General features: G+C 42.3%; 2 protein-coding genes across 8 annotated transcripts in view; one reads left to right on the top strand and one right to left on the bottom strand.

Moving 5' to 3' along the window:
* The window catches only part of LOC114643553 (protein NLRC5-like), a 5,922,889-nt gene that overhangs the window by 5,195,513 nt on the left and 699,658 nt on the right, over nucleotides 1-27,718 (bottom strand). The gene's annotated exons all lie outside the window — the stretch shown is intronic.
* The window catches only part of LOC114641980 (NACHT, LRR and PYD domains-containing protein 3-like), a 1,026,505-nt gene that overhangs the window by 509,029 nt on the left and 489,758 nt on the right, over nucleotides 1-27,718 (top strand). For 3 of the 7 annotated variants that reach the window (XM_051925824.1, XM_051925827.1, XM_051925822.1), the window contains one exon: nucleotides 14,565-15,661. The exons of 2 other annotated variants lie outside the window; for them this stretch is intronic. In XM_051925824.1, the coding sequence (XP_051781784.1) occupies nucleotides 14,565-15,661 (1,097 nt within the window). Of the gene's footprint in view, nucleotides 1-13,792; nucleotides 13,859-13,947; nucleotides 15,662-27,718 lie in introns of all 7 variants that reach the window. 2 more of the 7 variants (XM_051925825.1, XM_051925826.1) reach the window with 2 other exon arrangements.

The raw sequence follows: 27,718 nt of genomic DNA, 5'->3' as shown, positions 1-27,718 counted from the left end.
AGTTAAAAACCCAACCCTAAATATCAATTCACACAAAGTTGGCATTGCTGTTGTAGTGGTAGAGCTGTTGTCTCGTAATCAACAAGTTGTGTGTTTGACTCTGGGCATAGTACTGACAATGCAGACAGACTTCTTCTGTTTGGTTGCATACACCGTCAGCATGGCACTACCAGATCTAAACATTGGTGTGGAGAATTGCTTGCACACTGAAGTTACTTTACCAGCAGGTAGAAGTCCCTGTTGTGTTGCGGTGCAGCAGTCTATTAGCCAGAAATAACAATGCGAAGAACTTGTCTGTTGCACCAGTTCTGCTTTTGTACAGAAATGGCTTTATGACCACAGTATCGGAAAGCTTTTCTCCTGTGGGACAACTGGGATCTTTTCCTAAATAAGGAGTGGCATTGCAAATGTACTTTGTTTTCAAATCTGCCTCAATCCAAAACTTTATGCAAAATTTATCAAGCTTGAGATGTATTGAAATAAAGAACAACAGACCTTGAATGAAAACAGTTGCTCATCAACAGTAATACTGTATGTTGCCCTGGGTTGTAACTCAAAACACAGTTCTCAATAAAATGTTGCCAGATGTCAGAGATTGCAGCAAATCTGTCGTTTCCCACACGTTCTGCATGGGTGTCTTTGTTGTCAAAGCTCAAATGCTGCATGATAGCCTGATAGCGGTCATGGGACATCAAATCTTTGATTGGCGGTATGACAAATAGTTCTGAGAAGTCATCAATCACAGCACCAACTCTGGTCATCGCTGCTCTTGTGAAAAGAATGGAGATAAATGCCATCAACTCAGAAAGGGAAAGCAAGTTTGTTGTACCACATGAACGTCACTGAGAGAATAAAACTGAATAATAAAAAAAACAAGAGCTAACTTTTACAAGCAGCCAAAATTTAAACCAGGTGCTACAGACTAAATCAAATGTATATTTATAGTAATAATAATAGAAACCCACTACTCAAAACAGAGAAAGCCCAAACTCAAACCCACCACCTGTTGATTACGAGACAGCAGCTCTTACCATTGCACCAGCCAAGCAGACATGTCAGCCTTATGTCAATTGACGTTTGGGCTTGGGTTTTTTTACTCATTGACAGCAACATGTAAATTAAACAATTTCTTTTTTGTCAGTTATATTCCTGAATAAAAGCACACGTATTTTGTTATAACTTTTGTGAAAGTGTTTATTTGATATTTGGACAGGCCACCTCAAAACCAGTTCCCAGAAGGAGAGACATAGTGATAGTTGGGGACTTAGTCATTAGGGAGATTGAAGCACATGTTTGCTCCAAAGACAGAGAATCCCTCATGGTATGTTGTCTTCTGTAGTGCAGAGGTGGGAAACCTCCCTGGAAGGGTGGATAGCCTCTTGGCCAGAGCGGAGGTGGATGACATACATAAGGGTAGTCTGTTAGTTCTGCAATATAAATTTAAAGAGTTGCCAGGCTGAGGAGCAGAACTGACAAGTTACTCTTCTCTGAAGTTCTGCCTGTGCCACGCGCCAGTCCAGGTAAGATTGAAGAGATTAGAACTCTTAAAATGTGGCTCAAATCTTGGTGCTAAGTAGAAGGGTATAGGTTTATGGGGCATTGGGACTCCTTTTGGAAGAGATGGTTCAGCCACGATGTGTTACATCTGAACCGGAGGGGCACCGATGTATTGGGAAGGTGTATGAATAGGCTAGTCGAGGGGCAGGGAGTTTAGGACAGGCCAGGATAAGAACTATACATAGAGGAACCAACAATAGTGCAAAAATAACAATGCATAGTAATGCAAATTCTAGCCCAACGTTTAAATGTAAAAGTAAAATGAGTAACACATTCAAAATAGCTTGCCTTAATGCTAGAAGTATTAAAAATAAAACAAGTGAGTTGCAGTTGTATGTAGAGGAGCATAATTACGATTGTAACAATTCGTCCCGAGCGCTAACATGAGACGATTGCTACCACTAATCTGTCCTAGGTGACGGTAGATGATAAAATGAATTATTATTATTATTAAAATAGGCCAATATTACACCCCAATAAATATCCCATATACCCTTTATTCTACACACAACAGTCCCTTAATGCCAATGTATTTATAGCCCACAAAAACTATAGTCAATATCTATCATCACATTACATAAAATAAACAACAAAAAGAAATACAATCCCTTACACATACACCCCCCACCCTAAATAACCCTTATATTGCAGCACCACAAATATATATATATATATATATATATATATATATATATATATATACACAATAACAATATTCATTCCGCCAGTTCCCCTTCCAGAGATGATAAATAACAACAGCAACAACAACAACATTTATTTATATAGCACATTTTCATACAAAAAGTAGCTCAAAGTGCTTTACATAATGAAGAGAAGAAAAATAAAAGACAAAATAAGAAATTAAAATAAGGCAACATTAGTTAACATAGAAAAGGAGTAAGGTCCGATGGCCAGGGTGGACAGAAAAAAAAAAAAAAAAAACTCCAGAAAGCTAAAATAAAATAAAATAAAATAGATCCACAGTTGTCCACTGCTCTGCCCCGCAACTGCCGGCAGGCCATATGAGGAGTCCTGAAAATTGCGGACTACTAGCACAATCACCTCTTCGTCATAAAAGACATACAGTCAGTCTTGCGCCATGATACAATATAATAAGTCCTTTGAAATAGCTCACCCGACTCCATAGGAATTAGCGGAACATTCGATTCCCTGATCAAAAGAATACCTTCCACCTTCTGACAGGACTGTAGGAGCTCCTAGACTTCTTGCATGGCCCGTGCAGTAGCTGATCTGTTTTTTTTTTTATTATCCAATGCTCTTTTTTTCTTTCCCCTCTTCTTCTTCTTCTCTCTTTAAAATGGAGCGCTTTATGCAAATCACTCCCCGAAAGAAAACAGTAAAACCGGAAGTTCCACCTCTTGGGCACCATTGTCAATCTCTGGATGTAAGAATGTTCCCCACAACACCCGATCAACAGCAGAAAACATATTATCTTTATGTGGCAGTGCTACATACAGTAGATATTATAGCAATAACAGAAACCTTGCTAAATAACAAAGATGGGGATGAGTGTAACATAAAGGAGTACACATGTATTAGGAAGGATACACAGAACAGAAAAGGAGGTGGAGTTGCTGTTTATGCCAAACAGAATTTAAATGTAAGTCCTCTTCAGTTGGACGATGAGCCCCATCTTAGTGAGGACATGTGGCTTCACCTGGAAAATATTAGGGAAAGAGGTCTTATTTTAGGAGTGTGTTATAGACCAGCCAATTCAGACAGTAATTTCAACACACATCTTTTTAGTAATATTAAAAAGTCAAGTTTGCAGGGAGATATTATAGTCATGGGGGACTTTAACTATCCGAATATTAACTGGGATAACCTTACAGATGGCGGAGTATAAGAGCAGGAGTTTTTAGAAATAATCAGTGACTGCTTTTTAACACAGCATGTTAAAGGACCAATGTGGGGTGAAGCCTGTCTGGATTTAGTATTTTATAATAATCAGGACAGAACTACAGGTGTAGAGGTGATTGGACCACTAGGGTCATGTGACCGTAATATAATACAATTCTCAGTGTTTTGTAAGAGTGCAGATGCAAAGACTAAGATTGTTAAGTTGAACTTTGGTAGGGCTAATTTTGAGCAGATGCAGCAAAGTCTAAGGAGGATACACTGGGATAAACTTTTAAGTGTGGAGACAGTCGAGGAGCAGTGGAACAGGTTTAAAAATGTTTTACATGTAATGCGGAACAGATACAGACCTAAATTTGGAATTAATAGGAAACGAAAAAAAACTTTGCAATGTTTTAATAAAGAGTTCAAAATAAGCTGGAAAGGAAAAAAACGAGAACATGAGGGCAACCATTAAGGAGGATATCAGGGAGGGGTGGAATATTGCAGATAAGGTGAAAGATGACCCTAAGAGATTCTTTCAGTATTTTAGTAGTAAAAGAACAGTCAAGGAGGAGGTGAAGTGCATCAGAAATAGTAAAAGGGAATAAAAAAGGGAATTAAAAGACACAGACAGTGAAATAGCGGATGCCCTAAACTTACATTGTTCTGAGGTCTTCACAAGTGAGCAAGTGGATAGCCTCCCAGAGGTAACAGGGACTACTAAGGAGGTACTGAAGGATTTGGAAATTGTAGAGGGAGAAGTGCTGTTCAGATTAAATAAGCTAAAATCAAACAAATCACCAGGACCAGATAATATTTACCCTTGAGTTCTTAAGGAGGCTAGCGAGTACGGATATAAACCCATGACACATATTTTTAGGAAGTCACTGCGCACTGGAGAGATTCCAAAGGACTAGAATATGGCAAATATCATCCCATTATATAAAAAGGGTGACAGGGCAGATCAGAGCAACTATAGGCCAGTAAGCTTAACGCGCATCACAGGAAAATTAATGGAAGGAATTATTAAGGATAGGACTGAGCAACACATGGCAAGTACAGGTGTTTTACTGAACAGTGTGACAGATGGCTGGGGACCTTGGCCCACCGGGATGCCCGGAGAAGGGAAGGACCGGGAGAGGGGAAAGGAGTTAAGGAGAAAAGAAGAAAGGACTGAGATTGTAGGGTTTGTGCACCGTGTGTGCTGTAAAAGAAGAAGCAGGAAAATAAATGTGTGTGTTTTTGGGACATTGTTGGTCTGCGTGTCTGTCTGTGTCGAGGCTGATCTTTCACAACAGTCAGCATGGGGTCAGAAGAGGGAGGTCGTGTTTTACTAACAGGCTGGAATTCTATGAGGAGGCAACAAAAGGATACAATCAAAGTGGAGCAGATGATATTATTTATCTGGACTTTCAGAAAGCATTTGATAAGGTGCCACATGAGAGGATGGGCATCAAATAAAAAGAAGTGGGAGATCAGGGTGATGTTTTTATATGGGTGCAGTATTTGCTCAGACACAGGAAGCAGAGGGTGATGGTGTGAGGAAACTCATCAGAATTCAAGGTTTCTTTATTTAGTCATGTCTATACAAGAAAGCATGAAATTTGCATTCTCAGTTGCTTCTAATAACAAAAAGAGACTAGATAGGTAAAAGTAAGGCAGTTTAATAGTGCATATTTACAGAAAAATATTTGCAGGAGACATATCAAACCTTAATCATTTTCTCCAATATTTCTAGAGCGATTTCAGTGGGTTTTTAAAGTGATTCTCCTTCCTGATTGACTGAAGTTCTGTTCTACATGTAATGGCTGTCTGTCGTCAGTTGAGATGATTTCGTTTCTTTAGCATTGTCCTCTGACACACACTGGACAGGTCATCTCCGTCAGCCCCAAAAACTTTAAATGCAACACTTAGTAATCTGCTGAGCTTTTTAAATTGTGGTTTGTCAGACTACTGTCAAGAACTTACATCCGGCGCCGCCGAGAGTGGCAGCCTTTTCAGCAGCTCCATGTATGACTGTATATGTATGTGTATTTTTCTACTTTTATTTTTCTATTTTTATTTATTGATCACTCCTACCACTTTATTTTATGTGGATTTGTTCCCTGGACACACTTACTTTTACAACGTGGGCATGGATTTTTATACGCCGAGACTCGCCTATTCAAGTACTCAACTTCGAGCGCTGAGAACAAATGCCAGTGCCGGTGTGGTTCCCTATTTACCCGACGAGGTAAGAAGGCGGTATCGTGGCAGCAGAGCCGGCACTAAGCTAAAAATGAAGCGGCTTGCGAGAAAGTGGCGTTTTAAGCCTTCGGTGCCTTCTGTTATTCTGGGGAATGTGAACTCAATCTCAGATAAGATCGACGAACTGGCTGCGCTGGTGAAAAATGTCAGAACCTACAGAGAATGCAGTTTGTTGTGTTTCTGCGAAACGTGGCTAACTAACACCATCCCAGATGCTAATGTGGAGCTACCCGGGTTTAGCACAGTTAGAGCGGACAGAGACGCAAGTACCTGTGGGAAGCACAAAGGAGGAGGATTCGCTCTCTATGTTAATACACGGTGGTGTAACTCTGGACATGTTAAAGTCAAAATCTCCACTTGCTGCAGGGACATCGAACTGTTAGCCATAAGTCTGCGTCCCTATTACTTGCCCAGAGAGTTTGGACACGTCATTGTTGTCATCGTGTGTATTCCTCCTCGGGCAGACGTGGAGATAGCGAGTGACATCATCCATTCTGCTGTTGCTAAGTTACAAACGCAGCACCCCGAGGCACTTTAACCATGTGACGCTGGACAAAACATTACCTGCATTCTCCCAGTATGTGGACTGCAACACCCAGGGAAATAAGACTATTGATTTACTGTATGCAAACGTTAAAGACGCATACAGTGCCACCCCGCTGCCTGCGCTTGGGAAAGGAGATCATAACCTGGTTCTGCTTCAGCCTCACTACAAACCAAAAGTGAGAGTCCTACCTGCAACCACACGCTCATTCAGGAAGTGGACCCCGGAGGCTGAGAATGCTCTGAGACAATGTTTTGGAACTACAGACTGGGATATCCTGCAGGGATCACATAGTGAGAACATTGAGGAGGTTGTTGACTGCACTACTGACTACATCAACTTCTGTATGGACATTGTAGTTCCAGTAAGAACTGTACGCTGCTATGCTAACAACAAGCCATGGATTACAAGTGACATCAAGGGCCTTTTGAACGAGAAAAAAAGGGCCTTTAAAGACGGTGATCAGCATGACCTCAAGCGCGTGCAGAAGGAACTCCGAGTCCAGCTCAGGGCGGCGAAGGAGCAGTACAGGAGAAAGCTGGAGCAGAAGTTGCAGAACAACAGCATGAAGGAAGTGTGGGATGGGATGAAGATCATCACTGGCTGCAGCTCAAAGCGGGGTACCACCATCGAGAGAGACGTGAAGAGAGCAAACCAAATGAACATCTTCTTTAACAGGTTTGACCACCCTAACCCACTCTCACCTCGGAGTACTGCACTCTCTACACATCCTTCTTCTGATACCAACATAGGAGAGACATCCCCACCCACAATTACAGCAGCGCAAGTGAGCAGAGAGCTGAGGAAACTTCGTGCCAGCAAAGCAGCAGGTCCAGATGGAGTATCGTCACGACTGCTGAAGGTCTGTGCATCAGAGCTGGGGGGTCCTCTACAGCGCATCTTCAACCTGAGCCTGGAACAGGGGAAAGTCCCGAGGCTTTGGAAAACATCTTGCATCACCCCAGTCCCAAAGGTATCATGTCCTGGTGAGCTGAATGACTTCCGGCCTGTCGCTCTAACATCACACGTGATGAAGACCATGGAGCGGCTGCTGCTTCACCACCTGAGGCCACAGGTCCAACACGCCCTCGACCCTCTGCAGTTCGCATACCAGGAGAAGGTGGGAGTGGAAGATGCCATCATCTATATGCTACATCGATCCCTCTCCCACTTGGACAGAGGCAGTGGCGCTGTAAGAATTATGTTTCTAGACTTCTCTAGCGCCTTCAACACCATCCAACCTCTGCTCCTTAGGGACAAGCTGACAGAGATGGGAGTAGATTCATACCTGGTGGCATGGATCGTGGACTATCTTACAAACAGACCTCAGTATGTGCGTCTCGGGAATTGCAGATCTGACATTGTGGTCAGCAACACAGGAGCGCCGCAGGGGACTGTACTTTCTCCGGTCCTGTTCAGCCTATATACATCGGACTTCCAATATAACTCGGAGTCCTGCCACGTGCAAAAGTTTGCTGACGACACTGCTATCGTGGGCTGCATCAGGAGTGGGCAGGAGGAGGAGTATAGAAACCTCATCAAGAACTTTGTTAAATGGTGCGACTTAAACCACCTACAACTGAACACCAGCAAAACCAAGGAACTGGTGGTGGATTTTAGGAGACCCAGGCCCCTCATGGACCCCGTGATCATCAGAGGTGACTGTGTGCAGAGGGTGCAGACCTATAAATACCTGGGAGTGCAGCTGGACGATAAATTGGACTGGACTGCCAATACTGATTCTCTGTGCAAGAAAGGACAGAGCCGCCTGTACTTCCTTAGAAGACTGGCATCCTTCAACATCTGCAGTAAGATGCTGCAGATGTTCTATCAGACAGTTGTGGCGAGCACCCTCTTCTACGCAGTGGTGTGCTGGGGAGGCAGCATTAAGAAGAAGGATGCCTCACACCTGGACAAACTGGTGAGGAAGGCAGGCTCTATTGTTGGCATAGAACTGGACGGTTTGACATCCGTAGCAGAGCAACGGGCACTCAGCAGGCTCCTATCAATTATGGAGAATCCACTACATCCATTAAACAGTGTCATCTCCGGACAGAGGAGCAGTTTCAGCGACAGACTGCTGTCACTGTCCTGCTCCACTGACAGACTGAGAAGATCATTCCTTCCCCAAACTATGCGACTCTTCAATTCCACCAGAGGGGGTAAACGTTGAACATTATTCAAGTTATTGTCTGTTTTTTACCTGCATTTTTTATTACTCTTTAATTTAATATTTTTTGCTGCTGGAGTATGTGAATTTCCCCCTGGGATTAATAAAGTATCTATCTATCTATCTATCTATCTATCTATCTATCTATCTATCTATCTATCTATCTATCTATCTATCTATCTATCTATCTATCTATCTATCTATCTATCTATCTATCTATCTATCTATCTATCTATCTATCTATCTATCTATCTATCTATCTATCTATCTATCTATCTATCTATCTATCTATCTACTAAACCAGGAAATAAAACTGAAAGTGATAACAGACTGGATCAGACTGTGATAAAAGGCAACATGAGGTCCTTGAATACTTCAAAAAGGTTATGGAGGAGAAATAAACGCTGATTGCATTTAGAGAATATTTCTTTTGTGTTTGTATTCCAGTTAAGATTGTTATCTACGTTAATTCCCAAGTATTTATATTCAGTCACTGTTTCTACCTCCTCCCGTGAACAACAATGGGTGAACGTGTAGGTTTCTGCCTCTTAAAATCAAATAACATTTCTTTGTTTTTTTGACATTCAGAGCTGGATCACTCTTATTGCACCAGTTTACCATCCAGTCCACTTGATTTAGACAGGGGCTTTCATGCCCCCCAGATATGCGTCCTATGAGCCTGGTGTCGCCTGCATACTCGGTAAAGGACCAGTGCTCATTGTTCTGCTCAGGTCATGTAAATGAAGATGGAAGTATGCAGACCGAGTAACATTATTAATACATGGCTTGAATTTTAAAGCACTACTGAGAATAACACCTGTGGACTCTAAGCTATCGACTTCCAGACAGTGTTCAGTAAGCCATTAAGAAGGCTAACAGAATAGGTTATATAGGTTATATAGCGCCTTGATGTGTGGAGTACAAGTCACAGGAGGTTCTGCTCAAGCTTTATAACACACTGGTGAGGCCTCATCTGGAGTCCTGTGTGCAGTTTTGGTCTCCAGGCTACAAAAAGGACAAAACAGCATAAGAAAATGTCCAGAGAAGAACAACTAGGCTGATTCAGGGCTACAGGGGATGAGTTATGAGGAAAGATTAAAAGAGCTGAGCCTTTACAGTTTAAGCAAAAGAAGATTAAGAGGAGACCTGACTGAAGTGTTTAAAATTATGAAGGGAATCAGTACAGTGGATCGAGACTGAGATTTTAAAATGAGTTCATCAAGAACATGTGGACACAGTAGGAAACTTGTAAAGGTAAATTTCGCATAAAAATTAGGAAGTTTTTCTTTACACAAAGAACGATAGACACTTGAAATAAGCTTCTAAGTAGTGTGGTAGACAGTAAGACGTTAGGGACTTTTAAAACTCAACTTGATTTTTTTATAGAAAAATTAAGTAGATAGGACTGGCGAGCTTTGTTAGGCTGAATTGCCTGTTCTTGTCTAGATTGCTCTAATGTTCTAATATTAGAAGCATAAGAATAGGCAAAGCAACTGATTTCAAAAATTGGAAACTGAACTCCATCCAAGCGTAGCTAAACAACAGGACAGATGAGTTATCAAAAAGAAGACTGGAGCAGTCAGACCAGGAATGCTTTGAGTCACAACTGAAACTTCAACCAGCTATCACTGCCTGGACATCAGAATTGCAGGATCATCCTGAGCTGTACAGATTAGATAGCCTATGATGACCTGGTTGTCCACAGCTGGCATCATCTCAGACCCGGATCACCAATAGTCATGAGAGCGAGGATGACTAGGGCAGTGAAAACACATAAGAACAAGAGTAGGTGTAAATCAGTGCAAAGTGCTTTTTATTTCAAGCAAAGTGTTCCAAATCAAAAGTGTAGTGCAGGTATCTTCTTAAATAATCCTTCATAAAAACAAGTGCTACATGGAAGTTAAAATCCATTAAATAAATAATCCAACAAACAGGTCAAAAATCCAAGGTTAATGTAAAGGCAGGATTTTTCTCTTAAAACTACCCACAAGTCTCAGGGCCTCATTCCAAACCGACGACGTCTCCTCTGCTCACCCTTTGTGGCCTACTTAGCGAGAGCAGACATTGATCAGCAACTTACACTGGCTTGTGCTCTTGATGTCATCCCTTGGCATCCACGAAGACTTCACAAACCCGGCTCCCTTCTCCCGCTGCCATCCCTGACCATCCTGTGGCATCTCCTGCACCTGTATCTATAGAGTCTAAAAGGAGCCCCTGCAGGACAGACGAAAATAAGAAAGAAAGAAGTAAAGGGAGAAGAAAAGATAAAGAAGAGCTACAGGATTGAGGAGGCAAGTGGTCAACCAACCAATCAACCAACTGCTTCAGGAGATGCCACAGGCTGCCAGCTGTGGGCAACCATTAGACAGGTGTCTAATGACTCAGGTAATGGGTGCTTTCACATGCAAACGCTAACAGATAATTTCCTCATGAATGATTCTGGCATTGCTCAGCTCTGCATCAACACACACCTACAGCCACAAACATCGAGCACACTGTTTTTATTTTAAAAATCTTCACTCTGCCACGGACCGCTGACGTACAGTACCACTTTGCCACACTCCATTTTGCTTTCACTTATGGCATTATCCATTGGAATAGTGCTTGAATGTTAATACTTATTAAATTTGCCTTCCCACTGTCATGTTTGCTCTATTCTACCACCAAGGGCTGTGAACAAAGTAACGTTCTCATCTACGCTACGTTGGGGTGCAAGAAAGAAGTTACAGTGGCAGTCAAACCTGAGTAAAGTGTGAAGGTAGTGGGACGTAGTCCTGGTGCAAGTGCATTGAAACTGTGATCTGTACCTCCATAAAGGTTGGGGAGAGTAAGAAGAGGCAAATGACATAAAACTGTGGGTCATCATCTATATATTTGATAAAAGGGGACTCATTTTTTAAGCAGAGTTGTCCCCAAATGCCTTTCCATGATAAAACAAAAGATAAGGGTAAATTAAAATCTTCAGATTGTGAGATAAAAATGCCCTAAATTTACATTTTTCTCAAATTTTAAGATGTGAAGAAGAGGATAACCTCCCACGATAAAAGGGACAAACTGAGGAGGTACTGAGTGGCTTGGAAATTGTGAAGGAGAAGTTCAATTTAGATTAAATGGGCTAAAAATCTATCAAATCGCCAGGACCAGATAATATTTATCTTACCAGAGTTAGTGAATACATATTTAAACCCTTTATGATTGTCTTTTTTTAATTACCTATCAAAGCCATTACCAGTTAGATAGGCAAACACAGAACAGGAGAGTCTTCAAATGCTTCAAGGGCAGCCTATTACATCAGCCAGAAGCCACACATGAAAAGAAACTGGTGGGAGAGAATGAGCTGAGGTGACAGCAGAAGGACACAGTGGGAGGAACTGTAATGGGAGAAGCAGGAAGAAACATGGAGAACTGAATTGAAAAGTGGTCTGATGTGTGTAGTGGAGTAACAGTTCCATTTACGGGGGTGCAGTTCAGTGAAAGAACAAGTCCAGCAGTTTGCCAGTTTTGTCATTTGGTGGTCTGTGCAGCTGTAACAGGTTGAAAGAATAAAGAAGAGTGAGAAGGTTACTAGAAGTTGGACTGTCCAAGTGAATGTTCTGGATGACAAGGACTAGAAGTGGACTTCCATTATCTGGGATGGAAGAGAGAAGCATGTCCAGCTCATTGAAGCTCCTTAGAAGATTGGAGGATGATAAAGAACAACAATATTTATGTTGATATGGTAGGCCACAGAGATTTCATGACACTCAAAGATAGCGTTCATGGCTAGCACCCAGGGGTGTCAACATCCTGTTCTTGGAAACTTGTAAACCTGTCAGGTATAATAGAAGTTGAACTTGAGGGAAAATGCTTTAAGTGTTGCCATATTTTCTGGATAGATTCATATCTCAATGTCAGTGCCACAACCTGGAGAACACATTGGGGGGCCGATGTTGTGTGGAACCTGGCCCAGACACAGACAAACGGACATCGTTTTAAAGTCCCCACACACGTTTATTTACTATCTATTTACAAGTAACGTGATCAAGCACAACCCAGTGCTGCAGCACCAATCACCCCACAAGTCCAGGCCCTTTCAAAATGCCTTTCCTCTCTTCAGGCCGCCTCCTTGCCTCCTCCAGAGACCTTGTCCTCTTCCACCCGACTCTAGCCTTGAATGAAGGGAGGCGGTCCCTTTTATAATCACCCGGATGTGCTCCAGATGTTTCCCGGCAATGTTCCACTGACACAGCCCAGTGTGGCGGAAGTGCCGGCTGCATCCCCAGAAGCACTCCAGGTGTCCCTGCTTCTCTTCCCCCCAGCACTTCCAGGTGTGGCGGAAGTGCTAAGGTCCAGGGCTGCCAAGGCATCCGGGCGCCCCCTGGCGGTGACCATGGGCCCCTACAGGGTTGAGCTTCAAAGCTCTGTACCCGTGGCCCCTAAAGCAACCAGGGCGGTTGCCCCCTCATGGTCTGGAGGAGGCGCAAGCCCTCCTCCGGTCCTCCTGGGCGTCCCGGCTGGGTACCACCCCCAACCGCGTGCCACAGTTGGTATAAAGTCTGCTTTATCAACTACAAACTGACAGTTACACAGGCCAAGAAGAAAGGAGTCTCTGAAGGAGTGGCTTGTAGAAGCAGTTGAAGACTGTCGTTATTACACCCTCTCCTGTTGATGGGATAAGAGAAACATCTAGAAACAGAAGATCACAGAGAAACTGTGCATCTTGTTAAATAAAAGGACCCATTGCCTTGTTCAGTGTCTTTGCTTGGTGGACTTGTGTAGGTAGATTTCTTCTGAATGAGGTGATGCTAAAAGTGGTGTGCCTCAGGGGTCAGTGCTGGGGCTGGAGTTCTTTATAATATACACTACATAAACAATCTGATAAGAATATCATCAGTAAACAGGTTACAGTAGGTTTAACAAATGATTCCATAATAGATGGAAGGACAGATAATGAAGAATCAGTTGAATCGTTAGAGAAGTACCTGAAAAGAACACAGGAGTTGGGGGATTTGTAGACAATGAAGCTTAATGTACATAAATGAGAAGAATTTTATGTTGGAAGTTGAAATGTCCTGTTTTCATCTACATTGTTCTCATGTCCAGTGCTCTGATGTTCTAATTCGTCCTGTCTGTGTCCTACTCTGGACTCTTTACATTGGCATTGCCCTCAATATGCCTGCTATTCTACTCTGTGGATTTGTCATTTCTGAGGTCTCCCTCATGTGAAGGACTAATGGCTCCCAGACAAACCTGGTCTGGCCCACTTTTCCCATTTCATGTATTTCACCAATGGATCACATTTATACACATTTACAATTAAGAAGCCCAGTTTTATAAAGTTCAAACCTTCATATTTTAAAGGAAGTAAAGCTTCATCCAGGATGGCCCCCTCACTGCTGTGACTGACCCATCTGTCTTTATTTCTTTTATCACAGGAAAGAAACTCTTAGAGGAGATTGACACCAGAAACGAGCCACCTGCCCTTGACCCTCATATTAAAGGTAACTCCTTTCTTTTACACATCTGCTCAGCAGTTTCTCCAGTCTTCTGGCCATCAGGTCTCCTCATTTATTCTCATTTTGACTTCCAGATCTCCATGAGACTCACAGACAGGCTGTGTCTGAATCCACAAGAACTCTGGAGGCTCAGGCTTCTCCTGGAGATCCACACACCACAGCTGTGAGCTTTGAGACTCAATACATAGAGTTGGTGGTCATTAAACAGGACACAAGAAGCCATAAGGAGACTGAACATGAACTTATGAAAACTGGGAGGATTCATGAAGAGGTCATGGAGGAAGGAGCAGCAGAGAAATGTGAGCGAATCTGGATTGAGCAGCTGTTTAGGAAAAGTCCTGTGAGTGTAAATCCAGTCAACATCATAGTGGTCAGTGGGATGGTCAGAATTGGGAAGACCACCATGGTTCAGAAGATCATGTATGACTGGGCCAGAGGCACTCAGTACTTGAGGTTTGCATTTGTGTTCCTGTTTAAATTCAGAGAACTTAACCTCCTAGACAATGAGAATGAGACACAAATGTCACTGACCAAACTGATTGAAAGGCACTATAAATATCTCAGTAATGAACGACTGAAAGACGTTCTGAAGAATCCTGAAACTCTCCTGTTTATATTCGATGGACTGGATGAGTACAAACACAAACTGGACTTCACACCGAGTCAGCTCTGCTCAGACCCAGACGTTGAGGTGCCTGTCCACATCCTGGTCACCAGTCTGGTCAGTCAGACATTACTGAAGGGCTGTTCAGTCCTGATAACAAGCAGACCAAGAGCCTTGGAGGCTGTGGACATAAAGGAAACTGGTCGATTTGTAGAGATCCTGGGGTTCTTCCCTGAACAAAGGCTGATGTACTGTAAGAAGTTCTTTGATGATGCTGATATGAGCACCAAGGTTTTTCAGTATGTCAAGGAGAACACCATCCTGTACTCTGTGTGCTTCAACCCCTCGTACTGCTGGATGATCTGCTCTGCACTGAGGAGTCACTTCATGACACCTGAAAAAGAGCGAGGAGCTGACCCCAAAACTGTCACGGAGATCTTTGTGATGTTCCTTCACAACATCCTGACCAATCACAGACAAGAAGTCAAAAACCAGCGAATGATTCTGGTCAAACTGGGAAAAATGGCCTATTATGGGCTTGAAAACAGGATTCATGTGTTTAATGAGAAGCAAGAGATGTCCACCTTTGGTCTCCAGACATTCTTGTCCTCTCCATTCCTCTCTGGGTTACTGCAGTGGCAAAGCACTGTGGAGCATGCAACATACACGTTCTACCAGATCAACCTGCAAGAGTTCATGGCTGCCTGCTCCTTCTACCTCGAGCCATCAGGGGACATTGAAGAAATCCTGAAGAAGTGGGACTCATGTAAAGATGGCCGATTTGAAATTGTTATTCGTTTCATGGCAGGGCTGGCTTGGTGTTCTGTGCTTCAAACAGTAGAGAGAATCCTGGGGAAGTTTGAGGGGAACACAGTAAAGCGCATACAAGAGTGGGTGAAGCAGAAAGCTAAAAGGACGCTACAAGGTGGAGATAAAAGTGAAGCTCTGCGAGTTTGTCACTGGCTCTGTGAAACTAAGAATGAGGAGTTAATTAGAGACGCCATTGGGAAGAGTTTAAAGATGGACTTTAGAAACACAACTTTATCTGCTGTGGACTGTGCTGTGCTGGCCGCTGTCATCAGTTGCTGTAAAGAGCTTGAAGTACTTGACCTGTCATACACACCTCTGACCCCACAGTGTATCAAGAGATTGGCGCCGGGGCTCAGATGTTGCAATGAAGTCTGGTGAGTGATGCGACTTTGTTTGACGAGTTCAGTTTGATCTGTGAAGGCACTTTGTGTAAATGAGAGTCACTGGGGGGCACTGAGCTCCACTGTCATAGGACCTTCTAATAAGCCCCACCCACTCAACAGGAAGTGATGTAAGCCACTTATGTGATAATTAGGTCATCTCATTCTCGATGATCCTTTAAAACACGTCTGAACCACCCAGACCTTATGCTGTTGCATCTGTTTCACTCTGTTAGAGTCATTAAAGCCCCCTCGTGCAGACAATGAGCTGATACCTCAGCAGATTAAAAATGATGGATGAAAAGTCTCAGTTTCAAACTGCATTAGTTAGTAATCAAACAACAATTTGAAACATTAATGAGGCAGAAGCATTATATTGTGTGAATGTGACCATAGTGGCTGAGAATTAAATCTAAAGTGTGATTACAAGAGTGTGTAGGACTGTTCACAATTTGAAGAATCCCAGAAAATTAATGAATCTCCCGTTCATTTGCACTGCCAGCAGACAGACTGGGAAAAAAAATGGATGGCCAGGATGCTGGAGGTTTGATTTTTCACAATGATGCATTGATTACTGAGTTTAATTCTTTTTAGTGCTTGCCACACTCACCACATGCCCAGACCACCTCATCTACCTCCTTTGGTGGTTCTGTTCAGCGTTCCTTGTGTATTGTTAAAGTCCTCACCTTCTTCATGAGATGGAGTTTAGTGGTCCAGTGCAGGACCCTGGTCTCAGCTCCTTGTCCTCCTAATCTTCTTCATTCATTCACTACTCAGAGCTCATGACTACAGGTGAGGATCAGATGGTGGGCTCATCAGTAAATCATGAGCTTCATCTGAGGACTTCGCTCCTCTTCGCTACCCCTCCTGTCTTTTTATGGGCTTTGATCTCCCACTTCTTGTGTTACTTCAGACTTTATGAGCGTCAAGGCCAGACTGCTTTGTTTGTTTCCATTGCACTACAGCCCCTCATAGCACACTGACACTCGGCCCACTTTAATGCTGTGGTACTAATCAGTCTGTAATCATTGTGTTTGTGATTTGAAGGAGTGCTTCACTTTGCTGATGATGTTCTTCAAACGTAGCGCCTCTTTTTTAGCTATTCCTAATTTAACAGCCCAGTGTATCACTTGTATCGCCAATTGAGAATAAAGTCAAGTCAGGAAAGCGTTTGACAATGCTGACCCCACACTTCCTTTCCACAAACTCCAAAAACCGCATGATGCTCTCAGTACTGTACCCTCCATGTAGGCACATGTGAGATGGCCAGTCAGTCCTTATTGATGAGACAGACTCATCAGAGTCATTGTCCTCATCCTCCTCTTCCTCTCTCACGGTACTTTTACTTTTGCTGCTGTCTGTCCTCTGCAGACCAGTGATGGTGGTAACCAAACTCTTTGCCTTGTTACTTTTTTTTGCTAGTCCACTACTAGTAGCTTTGACTTTTATCTTTTCTTTTCTGTTGTTTAACCTGCGGCCCTGTTCACTATATTGTTCTTCAGTAAGCATCACTTGTTGACCACCAGTCCCTTCAGGTGTTCTCTCAGTCAGTGGCTGCCCAGTAATGATCTCCTCACCTTTTACATTTGTTTTGAGAGGCGGCACAGCAGTGACATCTTTAGGACTTTGTCCTCCAGTGCCACTTTAACGTCTGACACCTCCTCCTCCACATTTTTACTAACACTGTTCTCAGACATACTATCAGCTCCAGCCGGTGCACTCTCTTCTGTATTAGCACTTCGACTCGTTTCTTCCTCTTGCTCTCTGTTGGCCATCACTGGTTCACCTGTTCCATATCCTGGTGTTACTGAAACACCTTCTCCTGTTTTCACTTCACCTTGAGCTCTATTCATTGCTTCAGATTTAAATACCAGTTTGTCCTCCATGTCTGATTCAACAGTCAATGAACCTTTCACTTTGTTATCTGATGTTCTCCTTAAAGAGCTCTCAGTGCTCACTGGATGTTCCTGATGTATCTCAGTTATCTTTTCTCTCACTGTGCTTACATTTGTTTGCCTTATGCCCTGTCTGACTACTTTTAAAGCACTTCATTGACTCCGTGGAGACAAACACAACATAATCTCACCCATCTACTTTAAATTTCAGGGCTACATTGAGTTCTTCATGCATGTTATCTAATAGCGCTGTCTTCTGAATGAGTCAACATGATTCCAATTAGGAAGTCTGCTCCTTAGCAGGATCATCATCATGTCTGTTATGACTTTGCCATATCTGAGAAATTCATTTAATAATACTTTGTTTTTCAAAAATTGAAGTACATTAGAAACAATGACTTGTTTAACTGGAGTCAACTGAAATACCACTGTGACTAGCGAGCAGCTTATTAGCAGCCCATCCTGTACCAGGACAAGAACCAAAGCCTCAACATTCAAGAGAACCACAACTGTTTTATTCATTTGTGAGGCAGATTGTACATTCTTACAGCCCACTCTTTCTGCCACCTCAACTACACAGGCATTGATAGAGACCATTGGGTTCACAACCGCGTTTATTCTGTTTTTCCTCAAAAGACATTCAGACCTTCACAGGTGAAGCCTGGGAGGCATTTCTCAGGACACAGCTATGATGTGGGCAGCTGCACCTGACTTGTGCAATAAAGACCAGAAAAGAAAAAATATTATTTCAAAAAGATAGCAAATCATTAATAAAACCACTAAACATTAGAAAAAAATTAAAAATGAGAGGGACCCTTTGTGGATAAAACCGAATGACAATCCCAGACATGACCATGACAGCCCAGAGCAATCGACAGACAGAGAAACAGGAGACACAGAGGATAGATAGATAGATAGATAGATAGATAGATAGATAGATAGATAGATAGATAGATAGATAGATAGATAGATAGATAGATAGATAGATAGATAGATAGATAGATAGATAGATAGATAGATAGATAGATAGATAGATAGATAGATAGATAGATAGATAGATAGATAGATAGATAGATAGATAGATAGTGTGAGCAGGGGGGCTGATCACACCCCTAGAAGACACGGCTCCTCAAAAACCCCCCTCTTAAACACTGACAGTCTACCTTCACATTGCTCCATTACTTGCTGGACTGGTGTGTCTGCTCTGTCGCGTGATATGCTTCATGCGCGGCGCTTTGCATACTTAAAAGCCTGAACAGCCACTGTCCTTTTTGGCTGATTGCTTGTCTCTCTCTCCTCCTCCAGACATCCTCTGCTCTTGCTGGGTGTCCCGCTCCTGATGCACACCCCTTTTAAAAGACACAAATATTCGTTTGCAGTGTTTAAATAAAGTTCCTGTCTCTACTGTCTCCTGTGTTTCTGTGTAACTCTGTGACCCAAGCGTGACAAGTGGTACCAGAATTGGTTGCACAGATGAACAGATGTTTCAATTCGCTCAAAATATTCCACTTCCTCCCAACCCGAAGGATGATTAGCTTCCTGCTCCTCCTGCTAATCCTAAGGATCTGCTGATGAAGATGGGTCCTTCAGATGACCCAGAGATGTTCCTTTTAGCTTTTGAGCATGTGGCGACTTTGATGCGCTGGGATAAATGAAACTGGGCTGTTATCGTCACCCCCTTTATTGCTTGCACTACAGAATGTGCTTAGCAATAAACTCACCGATTATGATTTCTTGAAGCAGCAAGTTGTTTTGCGTAAAACTACGAGCTTTTTGGCTAAAGGTTTTGCACTTCATGATGGCAGACTGGACATGGACAGTCCCATTTGTGCACAGATACAAGATTTGATTCATAAAGTTCACTGCTGGTTTGAAGGAGACCAGATTGAACATGTTGTGGAAAAGGTTGCCATGAATATAGTGCTGGCAGGGATTCCCGCGGTTCTACGAAATGAATTTCTTCGTCATGATGTTGAGTCATTGACAGTCTTGGCCAAACATTTGGAAGGTTCTCAGCAAGGTTATTATAGTTTTGCCTTTTTATATTAGTTTTTATTTCTATATTTTTTCTGACCTTACTTGGAAATTGAGTTTAGTTTTAGTTTTCCTTCGTCGTGTATTTTTAGTTTTAGTTTAGTTTTTATTTCACAAAGACATTTCTATTTTATTTTTATATCTATTAGTTTCAGTTTTAGTTTTAGTAATTATGGCATGGAGTGCCTACGGAGTTAGTTTTGTCACAATCAGACAGAACTGTACACTTAACAGATTTGGATATGAGTTTAATGTTAGTGGAAGCTTACTAAACTGTCTGGTTTACTATCTGGTTTTTGTTTTTGTCTGATAACAACAAGCACAATCAAAACTAGACACTGAATATGAACAATTTTACACAATTTTATAATTTTTAAAATATTTTCTCATGAAAATCACAGGGGCTTAGGAAGAACAGGGCTCTTAGACTTGACTCAGTGTGCAGACCCCACCTAGCTGTATTGAGGGAAACAAAGAAAAACAAGCATGTAGTGTCAAGGTTAGTGGCAGTGAGACTTGAATAGCCCACCATAAGGATAGTAAACTCATAATGAGCAGAGCAAGAGCAGGTAATAGGAGTACAGACAGGCATAAAACAACAGAGACAGCATCTGTGATTAAGAACAATATATACATTATCTAAACCTGTTTATCCAGAGCAGGATCACAGAAAACCTGGAGCCTACCACAGCAGATTTGGATGCAAGGCAGGAAAAATCCCTGGTATGCAATTTGTATGATAAGGCTGATGTTAAGAACAAAAAGAATATGATGATTTCAACTATCTATTTTGAGAGAGAGAGAGAAAAACATTGAAAAAAGGGAGACAAATCTTTTAAAATATAATTCTGCTAATGGATTACTTTCACAATATCAGGTATTTTGAGTTGTGAATAAGATAAATTAATAAATATGGAATAAATACAAAAACCCATCAGTATGTTTAGTTTATCATCACTTGTCAGACTCTCTACCTTTGTTTGTATCGCTTCGTTGTTAAACAATGTTTTTAAAGCAAAAGTGATTGGTCAGCAACAATATGCTGATCTTGTATGATGACCTAGTCAGTCTCTCGATCAGTGCCGTTTTATTTTCAAAAACCGGGAGCGGTCTCCCCTCGACTTTCTTGTATACTCAGATATGGGGATGGATATTTGAGGAGTAAACCGCAAGACAGTGATTATATTTTTATATTATGTACATTAAGGAACCATCACCAACAAATCAAATTAATAATATATTGAACAATTTATTATAAAAGTAAAGTTGAATAAATCGGACTCTGCAGCTGTATAAATAAAAAAAAAATGGAGTATGTGTTCAGGTAAAGTACCACTTCCGGGTGATGGATTTGGCCCAAAAGTTAATACAGATCCATAATTGTTGTGTAACAACCACATGCCGAATTTCATCCATCTATCTAGTCATGTTTTTGAGTTATCATGTTTACACACACACACACGCACACACACGCACACGCACGCGTACACACACAATTCCAAAAAACAGTATTGTTGGACACTGTTTAGTCTATAACGTCAAGATTCATCAAAATATCGAGGTAGAATTTTTTCATGATTACTATACTTTCTCTATACTTCGTATATGAGAAAGTAAAAACGATTTCTTCTGTGCAAAGTGGCAGGTGAATTGCTGTCAACAAAAAGCAGACACCTGAGAAATAAACTGAAACGTTACTTACTCGTGTTTTTTCTATCCATATGGTAAACGTTTTGTTGACCGGCACATTCTGATTTCAGCCGTTTGAATTACATCTTGATAGACAACAAGCACAAAGAAAGGCGGCACGCAAATCGCTTTCTATTTCTAACGCTTTACGCACCCGCACTCAGCTTGCTCTGTCACCGCAAATGCTGTGTGAACTGCTGCCCTCCATCACCAGCCGCTGTTCACTGGATGACTTTCTGTTTTAGAGAAAACTTACAAGGGTTAAAGACTAATGACAAGAATATTCATTCAAAAACAAAAACTAAAAATATTTTAGTAAATTATTACTTTATTTCAGTTAGTCTTTCCAGCTACTTTAATAGTTTCATTTAGTTTTGGTTTTTCATTTTGGTTTTGTTAATTATTTTATTTCAGTTTATGAAAATGTTTATTTAATAATAGTTTCAGTTTTGATTTTAGTTTTCGTTAACTATAATAACCTTGGTTCTCAGTCTGCTTGGAGAAAAGGTAGCAGATTTGCTGCTCCTTATGCTAATTTTCAGCCTCCGAGAGATTGCCCAGGGAATGTTCGTCACCCTGAACGATGGTTAGAGCATCAACAGGCTTTAAGACCTGAAAATCGAGTTTCCTCAGGAAGGCCTCCGGGGGATCCAGTTGTTGATGTAGTGCCAACATCTGGAGAGGCAGATGGTCGTAGTCATCACTGTGGATATTTTGGCATTGGAACTGAACGAAGATGTTTCTGGTGTGATCAGCCCACCCACTTGGTGAGAGAATGTCGCCTATCCCCTACTCAATCGATGGAAATTGGGTTGGCCGAGGTTTGTTGCTCCCGTGTTCCTTATTCTTCAGAAAAAAGGGACGGCTTAATGATCTCTGTGAAGTTTGGAGGCCGCGAGATCTTGGCATTATTGGACTTAGGAAGTGGCCTTTGTGTTGTCAGATGGGACTGTCTTAACATCAAGTACCTTTGTAACACTGAAACTATAAACATACGTTGTGTACATGGAGATGATAAGGACTATCAGACATTGCTCCTTCCTTTAACATATATGGGTTGGCACTTTAAAGTTTGGACTGCTGTTTCGGATTCCTGCCCCTGGCCCTTGCTGATCGGCAGGAGGAATGCCCTTTTTCCTAGACTCATGACTGAATGTCGGGCGCCAGTCAAGCTAAACTAGGGGGATGAAGAAGAGCTGGTGGATGTCAGGGAAGATCTCGAGCCCTGATTAGACATTGAACCCGATCTCTCCAGTGAGACTGGGGGAGACACCCCAATTTTCCAGAGCGGCCGGCTGGCCCATCTACAACTTCTCATTTTGCAAATGCCTCTGAACACAAACTGAGCACTAGCAAGCAGACGGATTTTGTGCGCTTGCAGCATGCTGATAGCTCATTAGATTATGCATTTAAACAGGCTCGCTCCACTGGTGACTCTTATTACCAAGAGTGTGCATCCAAGGGCTTGAAAACCCTGCACTTTCTTGAGAAAGATGACTGCCTTTTTAGAGTGATATCAGATCATTTAGTGGGGGAATTTATTGAACAGTTAGTTGTACTTGAAGTACATAGGGACATTCATTTGCAGTTAGCCCACTCTCACATCTTGGGTGGGCATCTGGGGGCTGATAAGACTAGAGATCGTTTATCAAAACAAATTTATTGGCTGAATATGGGAAAAGATGTTGAACGATTCTGTACTTCTTGTCCTGATTGCCAGATCGTCTCTGCTTATAAACATCCTTGGGCTCCCCTTTATTCCTATGCCTATTTTGGAAGTCCCCTTTCAACAGGTCGGATTAAATATTGTAGGCCCTCTTCCTAAGAGTAAAAATGGGTATCAATATATGCTGGTGTTGGTTGACTATGCAACGCGATATCCGGAAGTTGCTGCTTTGAAAAAAGCCAATTCCTCCACTGTAGCCAAAGATCTGTGCGAGATTTTTACTTGTATTGGCATCCCTAGAGAAATTCTAACTGATCATGGCACGCCTTTTACTTCTTGCGTGATGAAATAATTGTGTGACAGCCTTGCTATTAAGAAGTTAAGTACGACTGTTTACCATCCACAGATGAATGGTTTGACTGAATGATTTAATAAGACTTTAAAACAGATGATCAGGTGAGTTGCTCATGATAATCTGACGTCTTGGGACTCTGTCCTGCCTTTTATTATGTTTGTGGTGCGGGAATGGGCATCCACTGGCTTGAGTCCTTTTGAGTTTTTGTTTGGTAGGCGCCCGAGAGGCATCTTAGATGTTGTATGTGAGGAATTGACAGGAATTAAGACAAAAGCTCACGGGCTGAGCTTTGTGGATCAAGTAATTTCGTTGCAAGATAGGATTTCTAAACTTTCTTTTATCACTGTGGAGCATCAGCGATGTAAACAAGAAACCCAGAAACGTCTATATGATAGGTGCTGTAAGATCCGTGAATTCAAACCCAGTGATCATGTTTTAGTTCTGATTCCATCTGACCCGCAAAAATTCCTAGCGAAATGGCAGAGCCCTGCCATTATCAAGGAGCGTATGGGGCCGGTGAACTACAAGGTTAGAATACCGGGCCAGCACAAACCATTCCAGATTTTACATGTTAATCTCTTGAAGGAGTGGCATGACCCACAGAGGGCTTACACTTCCTTGGCTGCTGTCTCTCAGACCGATGTTGCCATTGAAGATGATTTGACTGACTCGCAAAAGAAAGAGTTCTAATCTTTGATTGATCAGAACACTGATGTGTTTTCTGCCCTACCGGGCGTGACTAACCTTGTAGAACATAAAATCACTACTGAACCCTGTGTTAGGGTGTAGATGCACCCTTTTTGGATCCCGGATGCGCAACGGAATGTTGTATGTGAGGAAATCAAACAGATGCTGGCATTAGGTGTAATTCGTGAAAGTAAAAGTGACTAGTACAGTCTGTTCGTATTAGTCCCAAAACAAGACAGTTCGGTACACTTCTGTATTGATTTCAGGCGCTTGAATAAGGTCTCTATATTTAATGCTTATCCAATGCCTTGTGTTGACGAGCTGTTGGAAAAACTGGGTCAGGCGACCTATATCTCCATGCCGGATCTCACTAAAGGTTATTGGTTGGTGCCTCTTGAGGCTGGCAGTTGTAAGAAAACAGCACTTGCAACTCCTGACGGACTTTATGAATTTACTAGACTTCTGTTTGGTCTTCATGGCACGCCTCTAACTTTCCAGCATATGATGGATCAGATCTTGTGTCTTCATCCAAATATTCCAGGACATACCTCGATGATGTGATTTTCTGTAATGATTGGCAAACGCATTTAGAACGTCTTCAGGCTGTCCTTGAAAGCTTGAGACAGGCTGGCTTGACAGCTAACCCTAAGAAGTGTAAGTTGGGTATGTCTGAGACTCATTACCTGGGTTATTCAATGGGTAGGGGTTTAATCCGACCTCAATTCAGAAAAGTGGAAGAGATGCTTGCTTACCCACATCCACAAATGCAGAAACAATTTTGTGCTTTTCTGGGGCTTGCTGGTTATTATAGAAGATTCATCCCTGACTTTGCAAATAGGGCTGCTCCTCCTTCAGATCTTACAAGAGGCAGAAAGAACCGGCCTGTTTTATGGACAGATGTTTGTGAATGTTCCTTTTGTGGTTTGAATACTGCTTTGTCTTCTTATCCGGTTTTGCGGAATCCCGATTTCTCTAAGTGTATTTGATGTAGGCGCCGTCCTGTCTCAGGTTTTTGATAGGGAAGAGCACCCTATCACATTTTTGAGTAGAAAATTGTTTCCTAGGAAACACAATTATTCGACTATTGAGAAAGAATGTTGGGCAATTAAATGGGATGTGGAAGTGCTTCGTTATTACTTATGGGGTCAATATTTCACATTAGTGACTGATCACGCTCCACTTCAATGGTTATACTGCCAGAAAGATGCAAACTCTCATCTCATGAGATGGTTTTTGGGCTTACAACCTTATAGTTTTACTGTCAGACATCAACCTGGCTCTGAACACGTTAATGCTGATGTCCTGTCACACCTGTTTGAACCTGGTTTGGAGTGTCACTTAATTCACGAAAATGTGAATAAAGCTGACGGAGGGGGTGTGAGCAGGGGGGCTGATCGCACCCCTAGAAGACACAGACACTCCTAAAAAAGCCATCTTAAAAAACGCTGATTGACTATCTTCACATTGCTCCCTTACTTGCTGGGCTTACTTTTGGCTGCTCTGTCATGTGATATGCTTCTCACATGGTACTTGGCATACTTTAAAGCATGAAAAGCATGTGTCCTTTTTGGCTGATTGCTTGTCTCTCTCTCCTCCTCCAGACATCTTCTGCTCCTGACATGCACCCGTTTTGAAAGAGAGAAAGGTTCGTTTGCAGTGTTTGAATAAAGTTCCTGTCTCTACAATCTATCCCAGTATACACCTCCTACTCTGCACATAAATGCAAACATTTGCTGGAAAAATTCAGAAATAAAGCAATTTCATGAGTCAGAAGCCTCAGTAATTTTCATATATAAAGACCAAATGACCCCCTACTCTGTTCTTTACCCTCCCACACCAGATTTTGTAATAGCAGTCAGTGCATCCCCCTGAACAGATCACAGCATTTGTCCAACTCCCCACATTTCACTAAACATGTCCAAGTCAGTAGACCCCCATTCACTGGTCAGAAGAGCTCTGCTTTATTTCAGTTTACTTTTGTGGAGGAACTTCTCAAACCTTTTCCTGAACATCGTTAAAACAGTCAGCTCATCCGCATAGGCGACCACCTTAAGGCACAGATTATGAACTGGGGGCCTCCTGTGTAAAACTTTCCTTAGTTTCTAAACAAAGACTTTTCTAATGTTCAAAACAGAAAAATGGAATTTGCATAAAAAATCCATCCATCCATCCATTATCCAACCCGCTATATCCCAATTATAGGGTCACGGGGGCCTGCTGGAGCCAATCCCAGGAAACAAAGGGCGCAAGGCAGGAAACAAGCCCTGGGCAGGGCGCCAGCCCACCATAGAGCAACATAAAAAATCTGATTTGTCAAACTCTATTTAAACCACATGGCACATAAAGTTCCTCTGTAAATCTCAAATGAACATAAAACTCCACACTTTCCGCACTTTCAGCAGCTCCCTGTCACCTCCCACCCCTGTCACCTCCCACCAGTCACTTAAAACAAGGCCTCATTTGAATATTCATGACCTAATCACCATATAAATCAGGCCCTCTTCCCGAGTGACGTCTTTACTTTCAAACTATGGGCAGAGCATTAAAAACAAAACTTCAATGAGTGTGAATTTGAGGTGTTACTGACATGTGGCAGAGTTTAAGGAGCAGTCAGGTCGTCTGCCCCATCTAAGTGTCCAAGTTTCAAATAAATGATAATTTTTCCTTTATTTTTTAATTCTACAGTTAATATAAATATCTTATACAAAGAAAGGCACACGGTGACGCAGTGTTAACGCTGCTCCCTTAGAGTAAGGGGTTTAGGGGTTACGTCCTGGTGCTCCCTGTCTGGGTTTGCTCCGACAGTTCAGACACATTCAGGTTAGGTGAACTGGTGATGCTAAATCATTCACAGATGTGTGTGTTTGTATGTGTGTGTGTGTGTGTGCGTGTGTGTGTGAGTGTATGTGTTTTCACTCTCTGTTGGACTGGCACACTCTCCAGGGATTGTTCCTGCTTGTGCCCACTGCTTGCTGCAGCTGTCCCCTGCCCTGAATATTATAATCTGTCCTGCCTAAAGCAACTCTCAGGTGCCAATCTTTTAAACAGATGGAGAGATGTTGTGTGCAGTTTCAATGACAGGTTAGTTTACTGATGACGTCAACTTGAATACGTTGTCTACAGAATTTCCTCTTTTACACCCCTGAAAGACACTCCTGTCGATAGTAAAGATCATCAGTAGTTAGCATGAGTGATTGTAACAGTAGACTGTGTGGCTGTGGCTTATGGCTGCCAGTACAAACATCAGCCTGGTGGTCTGCATGAATCTTCATCACATGTCACATTTACCACGGTGACAGAATATTGTAAATGAAGTGATATTTGTCTCTTAATGAAGCAAATAAATAACAGAAAATGCTCCAACTTTCTAATCAGTGTCACACAGGTGTTCATGGGAAACAGCTGAAGGGCCTAAACACTAGTAATTCTACACCAGGCCAGGGGGCGGTGGAGTGTACTGACTATCTCTCTCAGTCCCTTGCAGACCTTTCCCGGGAAACCCCACCTCTTGCCGGCCCCAAGGATGACGTCACTTCCGGGCACGAGGACGCCACTCCCAGTTCCTGCAACGATGACGTCATTTCCTTTCCAGGCCTTTAAAACTGCCATCTTACCTCAGTACAGGCAGTTCTGTTCTGGACTCTGAACTATACACATCGTGTACAAAAAAAAGCAATTTAGCAGCTGAGCATAATATACGGGTGGCTGCCCCAACTCTTTATGAT

This window comes from Erpetoichthys calabaricus, chromosome 4, assembly GCF_900747795.2.
Source record: "Erpetoichthys calabaricus chromosome 4, fErpCal1.3, whole genome shotgun sequence".
NCBI classification, from domain to species: domain Eukaryota; kingdom Metazoa; phylum Chordata; class Cladistia; order Polypteriformes; family Polypteridae; genus Erpetoichthys; species Erpetoichthys calabaricus.
The sequence above is the reverse complement of the archived record's forward strand: the minus strand, read 5'-3'. Positions and strand labels throughout refer to the sequence as shown.